At 38.5% G+C, this 12,333-nt stretch overlaps 1 protein-coding gene across 1 annotated transcript in view; it reads left to right on the top strand.

Moving 5' to 3' along the window:
* Positions 1-12,333, top strand: part of esyt1b (extended synaptotagmin-like protein 1b) — a 98,561-nt gene that overhangs the window by 26,855 nt on the left and 59,373 nt on the right. Inside the window, exons 11-15 of the mRNA XM_053636218.1 lie at positions 4,687-4,735; positions 6,527-6,616; positions 6,750-6,845; positions 9,729-9,800; positions 10,988-11,074. Coding sequence (XP_053492193.1) covers positions 4,687-4,735; positions 6,527-6,616; positions 6,750-6,845; positions 9,729-9,800; positions 10,988-11,074 — 394 coding nt within the window. The remainder of the gene's footprint in view (positions 1-4,686; positions 4,736-6,526; positions 6,617-6,749; positions 6,846-9,728; positions 9,801-10,987; positions 11,075-12,333) is intronic.

Below are 12,333 nucleotides of genomic sequence, written 5' to 3' on the forward strand. Positions count from 1 at the left end.
AGGCAGAAACACTGACTGTACAGTAGGTTGAATGCCCTGCAGTGTCAGTGACAGTGCTGGAAGTGGGGAATCATGCACCAGTAATCCTGGCCTAAATGGTACCTCTGCAGGTATGTAGCTCATACAGACAGAATGTGTGAATCTGACAACTCAGCATTGCTTGGTGGTTGATATGAAATATCACTTTGTTTTCAGTCCTGAGATCATCTTTTCTTGTGATTGACTGTTAGTTCCAGAGTTTCCAGGTGATGAAGTCTGCCTGGTTTGTCTGTTTGGACTGTTCACACAGTCAATCATCCAGATAAGGGGTTAGACACCGAGCCTGATGTTGCAGAGGCACCTCACACTCACTCTGCTTATGTAAAAGCTGAGGAATGGCCTGTTTTCCACAGGAATTCAGCTGTGGAATTGTGTATTATAACCAGTTGCTTGCATCATACAGTGCCCTCCACTAATATTGGCACCCTTGGTAAATATGAGCAAAGAAGGTTATGAAAAATTGTCTATATTGTTTAACCTTTTGATCTTTTGTTCAAAAATTCACAAAAATACTCGGCTTTCATGGATATGGAACAATTACAAACACAATACAGGTTTATCACCATTTTGAAGTTGTGAAAAAGAGGGAAAATCAATCAGAGGCATTGCACAATTGTTGGGCATAGCCAATACAACAATTTGTAATGTCCTGAAAAAGAAAGAAGCCTCTGGTGTACTGAGCCACGGACACCGACTGGGTTGGCCAAGGAAAACAACAGTTGATGACAAACATTGTGAGAGCTGTGAAGAAAAACCCAAAAACAACAGTCAGTGACATCAACAACAACCTCCAAAGGACAGGGTTGAAGGTATCACAATCCACTGTTCAAAGAAAACTTCAAGAGCAGAAATATAAAGGCCATACCCCTCTAAACCCCTGTAAACCACTCATCAGCAGTAAGAATTGGAATTCCCAAAGAAATACAGAGATGATCCACAAAAGTTCTGGAACCAAGATTAACATCTACCAGAGTGATGGAAAGGCCAAAGTGTGGAGAAAGAAAAGATCTGCTCATAATCCAAAACATACAAGATCATCTGTGAAACATGCTGGAGGTAGTGTCATGGCTTGGGCTTGCATGGCTGCTTCTGGAACATTCTCACTAATCTTTATTGATGATGTAACTCATGATGGTAGCAGCAGAATGAATTCAGAAGTATACAGGAACATTTACAGAAAAATGAAATTCATCCAAACTAATCGGAAGGAACTTTATGCATGCAAGACGATGATCCAAAACACACTGCCAATTCAACAAAAGACTTTATCAGGGGGAAAAAGTGGAGGTTTTAGACTGGCCAAGTCAGTCACCAGACCTTATCCCAATTGAGCATGCATTTCAGCTCCTGAAGAGGAGACTGAAGGGAGAAACCCCCCCTAAACAAACAACAACTGAAAGAAGCTGCGGTAGAAGCCTGGAAAAGCATCACAAAAGAAGAAACCAACAATTTGGTGTTATCAGTGAGTCACAGGCTTGATGCAGTTATTGCAAACAAGGTATATGCAACCAAATATCTGTTTATATTTATATTTATTTAACATAACACAAAAGTGTTATGTACTAATTTACTTCAAGACTTATTTATTCCTATACTTTTTCTCACCTAAAAATTGGGTGATCTGATACAAAAGGTTCTGTTTTATGCTGTTTAACACATCTAGATGTAAATACTAGAAAATAAAAGCTGAAATCCTAAACTCTCATCTCGTATCTATCTTTTGATCTCAACCACATTTGTCTTTGGTGTATAGCACAAACAAATAAATTGGACTTGCCGTTCCAATAGTTTTTCTGCTTGGCCCAAAAAAGTCATACACACTAATATTAATTTCATTGCACCACCTTTAGCTTTGATTATGGCATGCATTTGTCATGGCATTGTTTCAATAACCTTGTGCAATGTCACACTATTGGGGCAGTGGTGGCTTGGCAGTTAAGGCTCTGGGTTTCTGATCAAAAGGTCAGGGGTTGAAGCCCAAGCACTGCCAAGCTGCCACTGTTGGGCCCTTGAGCAAGGCCCTTAACCCTCTCTGCTCCAGGACCGCTGTATCATGTCTGACTCCAGAGCGCATTTCTTATGCAAAGTTGACAGTCCACCACTATCCTTCCAGGTTTTTATAATGCAGTGGACAGGTCTTAACCCACTTCCGGTGATTTCAGCAATCTCCCTAGTTGTTTTCTTTGCTTGATGCAGGCCAATAATTTGCCCCTTCTGAAACACAGTAACATCTTTTACACGACAACGGGGTACGTTTTCTGACATGGTTGTTTAACAAATGAGAAGCTACACACTGCATTGGTTAGGGTTAAAAGAATTATAGCCAGCTGAAACATTAATCACTGCAATAATGATCCAATCATAGGCTCTTAAGTATTTGTTTATTTAAATCCAAACAGCTACCTATTTTTGGCCAGGCAGTTTATCTACTACCTATATCTGCTTGCTGTTTGTAATTGTCTTGTTGCAGTGTTGTAACTTTGCAGGAATAGTGTGATTGCAGACAGGGAACCAAAAAACAGAAGGTGGCGCATATAAATATATATATATATTTTTTTACCAGGCTCTGGCAATGGCATTTGAGCCAAGCAAACTTGTTTTCTAGATTGTATAATGTAATCTGCATAGCATGGACTATTAATTGGACATTAGTAAATTTGCTGTGTTAGAAATATGGCTTACATTTGCCAGAGTATCATACACTTTTGAAACCATATGTAGCATGACTTTACATGCAAAGTTTCATCAATCTGTACCCCATAATGGCAACACTAGTGTAAAAGAGGCATTGATTTCAGCCCTAGAGCTTCTGCATATGCTATTTCAGCCAGACTGTGTAACCTATTATCAGATTGCAGCATTAATGTGCTCTTGAACTCTTGAAGAGTGTCTGCAGCACCCACATTGCCATATGCCGATGCAGACAATGGGCCGCATATATTTTTCAATAACAAAACCCAAGATGCCTGTCAATGCACAGTCACTGGATAATTCATGAGGTAGCAAGGACCTTTTACAGGCTACCCACTTGGGGTCACAAAATTGAGGTGATGACTTTGTTCTTGAAACAAGTAGACAGGAATTGAAAAACAAAGAAAGCACAAGGAACATTGCAGAATGTAAAGAAGTACAACAGCAATCTCTGGTGTAGGGGAATGCACAGACTAAAAAACACATGACAACACAACAGACACTGCTTAGAATTTCAGTATGTTTACATTTATCCTTTAGTATATGCCTTTGGTAAAAAATAAATAAATAAATAAAAAATAAAAAAGTGAACTTGAAAATATTTAAGTAGTTTAAAGGTCAAGGGCTCAACTTTCAGAATTTTAACCCAAGTAACAGAAAGCATAAGCAATACTTTGCAAAAACAAAGACTAACAAATTATACTGGTTGAAATTAAAAAGCAAAAATATAGCTGCATGTAGCGATGATGGGCCCAAGCACTACTGTGCCATCGCCACCTGGTGGCTATATGAAAACAATGCCTGGTAAATAGAGTGCTGTAGAGTAACTTGTTTTGTGCTGATGTTAGGCTTTACAGCAGCTTCCATGTCCAAACATACAGCTCACATTTGCTGATATAATGCATTATAGATAAGATAAGAAGATAAGAGATATGTTTTATCTAATTATTAGCCATTAATTAATTGTAATGAAGTAATGTGTAGTGAGCACATGCATTTAAGGTGGTGCAAAATACCTTCGTTTATGTGCCTTTCTCCTAGTTTTTGATTTGACTTGAATTAAAATATAACAGTTATGCAAAGATTAAGTGTAATTATACCCACATTTAAGCATGTCAATATAAGAGGACTATTGCAAAGTCTGTTGTGTGTGCCACATTTCCTGCTGCCAGCTGGAGATGCTATGACCGTGACCCACAATAACCACATCCATGTGATCAGCCCCGATGTTCAAACATAGAACAACAATTTGATCTAAATCAGACAATGCATTTAGAAGATATGAGACTCTTCCTATTTCCCTTTTTTGTTATTAATTTAATTCTTTGCCATGGCCACACCGCTTGAGATATCAAATATCCTTATGAATTTAGCATCATCCATGTCTTCACATAATGTTGACACAGTCGGGTGACAATCACATGAATCCCCTAGGAGTATTTAAAAGTTCGCTGCATGTGCTTCTCACAAAATCCAAAATATCTGACTTCCTGTTGTACGGAGCTAGTGAGTGTCATTGTGAAAGTTGTTTGTGTTGATGAGAACAATACATTTACTGAGTTTCATACATATATGTACATGTATGTATGATATATGTTCCAAGTTTATGCACCCTGTAACGGGGTGCCGCAGAGTGCCCCCCACCATGCCCATGTAATACCTTTTGCCTGGGCCAATGACTCTGACGTATATGTAAATTGTTTGAGCATTGTTTGTTAAGTGCCCAAAAGACCCTGAAACCTTGAAAATGAATAAATAATAATAATAATAATAATAATAATAATAATAATAATGATCCTTAGAAGAACAATAGACAGAAATGTGAACAGTAATGGATGGTAGTACAATAGCACTAAAGAAGTGGATAACAATAGTGCTATTGTTTTCTGACAATAGCACTAAAGAAATGGAGTGGCTGGAGTTCCTTCAGGGCTGTATTTTTGTGTTTATTTTCAGAACTAAGATGGATTTGGGAATAGTGAAGAAGGCTAAAATTGTTGATGAGGTGAGATCCTTTTAGAAGATAACATAATTCATATTGATATTCATATTGCACCTGTTGCTCTTCTCATGTGTGTATGTGTTTTCTAGACATACACACACATACAGTTGTGCTTGAAAGTTTGTGAACCCGTTTAGAAATTTCTATATTTCTGCATAAATATGACCTAAAACAACAAAAATTTTCAAAAGTCCTAAAAGTAGAGAGAACCCAGTTAAACAAATGAGACAAAAATATTATACTTGGTCATTTTTTTATTGAGGAAAATGATTCATGAACATATCTGTGAGTGGCAAAAGTATGTGAACATTTGCTTTCAATATCTGGTGGGACCCCCTTTTGCAGCAATAACTGCAACTAAACATTTCCGGTAACTGTTGATCAGTCCTGCACATTGACTTGGAGGAATTTTATCCCATTCCTCAGTACAGAACAGCTTGAACTCTGGGATGTTGGTGGGTTTCCACCAAATGCTTGCTTCAGGTTCTTCCACAACATTTCTATTGGATTAAGGTCAGGACTTTGACTTGGCCATTCCAAAACATTAACTTTATTCTTCTTTAACCATTCTTTGGTAGAACCACTTGTGTGCTTAGGGTCGTTGTCTTGCTGCATGACCCATTTTCTCTTGAGATTCAGTTCATGGATAGATGTCCTGACATTTTCCTTTAGAATTTGCTGGTATAGTATAGAATATAATTCATTGTTCCATCAATAATGGCAAGCCGTCCTGGCCCAGATGCAACAAAACAGGCCCAAACCTGATACTACCACCAGCATATGTCACAGATGGGATAGGGTTCTTATGTTGGAATGCAGTGTTTTCCTTTCTCCAAACATAAACAAACATTCTCATTTAAACCAAAAATTCTATTTTGGTCTCATCTGTTCACAAAATATTGTTCCAATAGCCTTCTGGCTTGTCCATATGATATTTAGCAAACTGCAGACGTGCAGCAATTTTCTTTTTGGAGAGCAGTGGTTTTCTCCTTTCAACACTGTCATGCACACCATTGTTGTTCAGTGTTCTCCTGATGGTGGACTCAGAGAGAGGCCTTTATTTGCTTAGAAGTTACCCTGGCTGCTTTGTGACCTTGCGTACTATCACACGTCTTGCTCTTGGAGTGATCTTTGTTGGTTGACTACTCCTGGGGAGGATAACAATGGTCTTAAATTTCCTGATATCTGTCTGACTATGGATTGGTGGAATCTAAACTCTCTTTAGAGATGGTTTTGTAACCTTTTCCAACATCATGAACTTCAACAACTCTTTTTCTGAGGTCCTCAAAAATCTCATTTGTTCATGCCATGATACACTTCCACAAACATATATTGTGAAGATCAGACTTTGACAGATGCCTGTTCTTTAAATAAAACAGGGTGCTCCCTCACACCTGATTGTTATCCCACTGAATGAAAATACCTGACTTTAATTTCACCTTCAAATTAAACTGATAATCCTAGAGGTTCACATACTTTTGCCACTCACGGATATATAATATTGGATAATGTTCCTCAATAAATAAATGACCAAGTATAATATTTTTGTCTCATTTGTTTAATTGGGTTCTTTTTGTCTACTTTTAGGACTCATGAAAATCTGATGATGTTTTAGGTCATGCTTATGCAGATATATAGAAAATTCTAAAGGGTTCACAAACGTTCAAGCACCACTGTATAGAGTAACTGATGACAGCACATCTGTCTTAAGTCATTAATTATTCATCATATCACTTTCTTAATTAATTCAAATTTAATTTCAATTACAAAAGGGCTAATGTTCTTCCTCCTCAGTGGTTCACTTTGAAGGATGCTCCTACAGGGCGTGTTCACCTCAGACTGGAATGGCTGACATTGCAGGACAACACTGATACTCTGGAGCAGGTGAATGCCTGTATACACTTTTAAACACACCTATATTAAACAGTTAAACAGTAGTGAAGCAAGATCTTTAACTTTGAGGCATGTCTTTGTGTTCTGATTTAACACAAACACACACCTTATTTCTCTGTCTCAGGTTCTGAAAAGAAATGAAACAGTTCCGAGTAATACTGCACATCCCCCCTCATCAGCCATCTTGACAGTGTATTTGGATAAGGCCGAGGCGCTTCCTGTGAGTCACAGGTTTCACTTCATTTTTCATGTGCTTAAGTTGTTTTCCATTGTATATAACAGTTAAATAAGTACTTCTTAATAGCTGTCTGTGTGGCTATGTTTCTGACTGTTTTACTAATATGCAGTGTTAGCTAGTATTATTTCCTTGTACTGGATGTTTTTATTTGAATGTCATGCATTGTTTCATTGACTAAAATAAGAAAACAATTAGAAGTTTTTACAGGAAGATCCTATTTAATTTTACATTGCATAGATACTGCTATCATACAGTGCATCCAGGAAGTATTCACAGCGCTTCACTTTTTCCACATTTTGTTATGTTACCGCCTTATTCCAAAATGGATTAAATTAATTATTTTCCTCAAAATTCTACAAACAATACCTCATAATGACAACGTGAAAGAAGATTGTTTGAAATCTTTGCAAATTTCTTAAAGATAAAAAAACAAAAAAGCACATGTACATAAGTATTCACAGCCTTTGCTCAATACTTTGTTGAAGCACCTTTGGCACCAATTACAGCCTCAAGTCTTTTTGAGAATGATGCTACAAGCTTGGCACACCTATTTTTGGGCACTTTCTCCCATTCTTCTTTGCAGGACCTCTCAAGCTCTGTCAGGTTGGATGGGGAGCGTCGGTGCACAGCCATTTTCAGATCTCTCCAGAGATGTTCAATCGGGGTCAAGTCTTTGCTCTGGCTGGGCCACTCAAGGACATTCACAGAGTTGTCCTTTAGCCACTCCTTTGTTATCTTGGCTGTGTGCTTAGGGTCGTTGTCCTGTTGGAAGATGAACCTTCACCCCAGTCTGAGGTCCAGAGCTCTCAGGAGCAGGTTTTCATCAAGGATGTCTCTGCACATTGCTGCATTCATCTTTCCCTCGATCCTGACTAGTCTCCCAGTTCCTGCCGCTGAAAAACATCCCCACGGCATGATGCTGCCACCACTGTAGGGATGGTATTGGCCAGGTGATGAGTGGTGCCTGGTTTCCTCCAGACATGACAATTGCCATTCAGGCCAAAGAGTTCAATCTTTGTTTCATCAGACCAGAGAATTTTGTTTCTCATGGTCTGAGAGTCCTCCAGGCGGGCTGTCATGTGCCTTTTACTGAGGAGTGGCTTCCGTATGGCCACTCTACCATACAGGCCTGATTGGTGGAGTGCTGCAGAGATGGTTGTTCTTCTGGAAGGTTCTCCTCTCTCCACAGACACACGCTGGAGCTCTATCAGAGTGACCATCGGGTTTTTGGTCACATCCCTGACTAAGGCCCTTCTCCCCCGATCGCTCAGTTTGGCCGGGTGGCCAGCTCTAGGAAGAGTCCTGGTGGTTCCAGACTTCTTCCATTTACAGATGATGGAGGCCACTGTGCTCATTGGGACCTTCAATGCTGCAGAAATGTTTCTGTACCCTTTCCCAGATCTGTGCCTCGATACAATCCTGTCTCGGAGGTCTACAGACAGTTCCTTGGACTTCATGGCTTGGTTTGTGCTCTGACATGCATTGTTAACTGTGGGACCTTATATAGACAGGTGTGTGCCTTTCCAAATCATGTCCAATCAACGGAATTTACCACAGGTTGACTCCAATCAAGTTGTAGAAACATTTCAAGGAATATCAGTGGAAACTGGATGCACCTGAGCTCAATTTTGAGTTTCATGGCAAAGGGTGTGAATACTTATGTACATGTGCTTTTTTTGTTTTTTATTTTTAATAAATTTGCAGAGATTTCAAACAAACTTCTTTCATGTTGTCATTATGGGATATTGTTTGTAGAATTTTGAGGAAAATAATGAACTTAATCCATATTGGAATAAGACTGTAACATAACAAAATGTGGAAAAATTGAAGCGCTGTGAATACTTTCTGGATGCACTGTATAGCAACAAAAGCCTTTTAAGAGGTAGATTTAATTCACATTCAGAGCCGAAAAACAAGACAAAAACCTGTGAAACTAAAAACCTTACTAGAACAAGACACAAGCAACAAGATGACAGTTTAAAAGTGACATATATAGGGATATATTTTTTGAATTAGCACAGTGTTATTGGTTTATTTTTCATTCATTCATGAAGTTAAAATGCTTCAATATATACCTTGCTTGTTAACAAAGCTACCTATATTTCCTGGACTATATGAAGATGAGTGACAAATTAAAGGGGAAAAAAACAACATACAGTGTTGGGTCACCACAAGCCACCAGAACAGCTACAGTTTGTCTTCACACAAATTCCACGTGGCTTTGGAACAGCAGTGGAGGAATGAACACCATTTTTCAATTGTTATTTGATGATAGTGGTAGAGAGCGCTGTCTAACATATCAGTCAAAAATCTCCCATAGGTGTTCAATTGGTTTGAGATCTGCTGACTCTGAAGACCATTGCATGTAATTAATATCATTTTCATACTGGTCAAATCACTCAGTGAGCCCTTGTTCCCTGTGGATGGGGGTATTGTCATCCTGGATAGAAATGTTATCATTTTGTATTGATTTGTAGTGACCCAAGTTTTTCCAAACCATAGTTACAAAATTACACTAGTTTTTTTCCTTAAGTTGTCATTCATTTGTACATCCTGAATGCTTTTTTGCCATGATTGAAGGTACTGTAACTTATACTGTGAAGCGAGAAATATGTTGATTTTCTTCTTCAAGCAGAGAGATCTTTGAGACTATACTCCTTTCTCTGGGGAAATATAGAGACTGGGATTATAACAGGACAAGACACAAATGAGACAAAGTATACATGGGACAAAACATTGATTGGGGATTAGTAGGAAGAGGAGTTTGTAAAACCGATAGCATTAACCTCTTCAAAAAACAGACAACTTGGTTGTGTTCATATGTTGTTTACATCATTTAAAAGTCTCTCTTGTTATCAATTTCAGATGAAAAAAGGCAGTAAAGATCCCAGTCCAATGGTGCAGCTTTCTGTGCAGGACATAACCCAAGAAAGCAGAGTATGCTACACAGATACACACAAACACATACACAGTTTTTCTTTCCAGTGCAAGCATAATTTGATGAACAAGGCCAAAGTGTTGCTGTTTTGGTTGGGCTCAAGACAATTTTTTGTGTTTGGTTTCTGTTCAAATTCATCAACAGCAGTTGAGAGGCACTCCATAAAAACTCTCCATCTACTCTATTTTTATGTGCACTTAAATTGTATTTAACTAATAACCAGCAATATCAATGTTAGGATGCCAATAGCATTCTCAGACAGATTCCACAGTCTCAACGTCATAGTTGTGCCACACTTTTATTTGTTTACTCTCAAGAGCTTTCTGATACATTACTTTTAAACCTGCTTTCAAAAAAGCTGGATTCAGAGTTGAGTTAGACATGCAGTATTCAGTATTCAGACCTCAAATGCAACTACAGATTAATGTGCTGTTTGGACAGTTGTATGTGCATTACGCATGTGGGGCAGAGTTTGCCACTGAGGTGTGTCTCAGTTATGTAATGATTCTGACCTTAAGTCATTTTAAATCCAGTAGCGACAGACTGTAAATCACTCACCAAACTGGCTGATGCTTATTTTTTAAGGTTTACTACATTGAATGGAACATGAATTCTTTCTATTTCTTCACCCTTTTTTTGTGTTAAGAGGCCAGTTTGTGCGTGTTGCTGTGTGCATGGCACATAAATTGTGCTTTAGGCTCCAGTGGCAGGTTTGTATATAACAAGCAAGTTTTTTCGTGAAGAAAGTCATTGATTTGTACTTGAAAACAAGCACAAAAAGCTGACTACATCTGGCCCCCAAATCATATTGAGAGGAATGAGAGGAACTGATATGATTAGATATCACAGCTGCATGCCTACCCACACCTCTTAATAATGTATTCATCTGTACCCAATCCAATCCCGTTTTATATTTGCACAGCTCTGTGCCATGTTACCACTTGCAGTGCCGTTACCACCTACATTATGTTTTTAGTCATGGAGACACAAAAAATATGTATGGCATGATCTTTTGTCTTGTTTTTGTGCATATTGCATGATCTACAAAATAGAGCACATATGTGTTCAGCAAGCTTGCAAAGGTAGTGGTTATATTTTACAGAGGTACTGGTTTATTATTACTTATTTTTACTTATTATGATGATTATTTTTTATTACTCTGTTCTACCTCCATGTTTTCATGTAGACCTGCTGGAATACGGTTAATCCTGTGTGGGAAGATGCCTTCACATTCTTCATCCAAGATCCACACAAACATGACATTGATATCCAGGTATGGAAGTCCATTAAGACATTGTTTAGCTGGGCTAATGGTTCCATAGTGCACTGCAAAACAATCTTAACTCCTCTCCCAGTATAAAGAAGATATCACAGGCAACATTCTAATACCTTTATGCATTAAAATTACATAGAGGAATTTCTGGTGTCTTTCATCCCCTGTGTATTTGGCTACTTGACATGATCTACCCTATCATATCATATAGAGCAGGATAAAATAGACAGTTGAGGCAGCATAAAAACCTAATACTACATAAAACCTAATACTACAAAAAAAAAAACCCACAGTACAGAACACGGATAACTTACAGTCATGTGAAAAAATGGAGTGGAACCTGTCTTATTTATACCCCTCTCATATCTAGTGTCTGGTGTTTCCTTTGTTATTGAGGTGTGTGGTGTCAACGTGCCAAAATCTAAAGCGTTCTATAAGGCCTTCAGAAAAAAGGTTATGGATGCATATGATTCTGGCAAGGGATTTATAAAGATCTCCAAATTATTTGAAATACATCATTCCACTGTAAGGAAAATCATCTACAAGTGGCACCGATTTCAAACGACTGCCAATTTGTCAAGTACTGGCCGTCCCAGCAAACTCAGCCCAAGAGCAGACCGTCTGATGCAAAAAGAAGTCTCCAAGAACCCCAACATTTCATTACAGGATTTGCTAGTATGTCTCGCAACTGCTGATGTCAAAGTGCATGCTTCTACAATCAGAAAGAGATATTTTGACACAATTTTGACCTGCATGGGATGTGTCCCAGGAAAAAGCCTTTGCTGCCTAAAAAGATCAAAATCAATTTGCCAATGAGCATATAGGCAAAGACCAGACCTTTTGGAATAATGTGCTCTGGACAGATGAATCAAAGCTAGAGTTGTTTGGCCACAGTAACAGCAGACATGTTTGGTACAGACCAAAGACATCTCTTCACTAGAAGCACCTCATACCAACTGTAAAGCACAGTGGTGGAAATTTTATGGTTTGAGGTTGCTTCACTGCTTCAGGGACTGGACAGCTTGCATTCATAGATTCAACTATGAATTCTGCATCATATCAAAGAGTGCCTGAAGATAATGTGAGGCCATCTGTCCAAAAGTTGAAGTTGAACCGAAAGTGGACCTTTCAACAGGATAATGATCCTAAACACACGAACAAATCCACCAAGGAATGGCTCAAAAAGAAGAAATGAAGGGTTATGGAATGGCCTAGTCAAATCCTGGATTTGAATCCCATTGAAATGTTGTGGGGGATTT

The sequence above is a fragment of the Ictalurus furcatus genome, chromosome 11 (assembly GCF_023375685.1).
Source record: "Ictalurus furcatus strain D&B chromosome 11, Billie_1.0, whole genome shotgun sequence".
Lineage (NCBI taxonomy): Eukaryota > Metazoa > Chordata > Actinopteri > Siluriformes > Ictaluridae > Ictalurus > Ictalurus furcatus.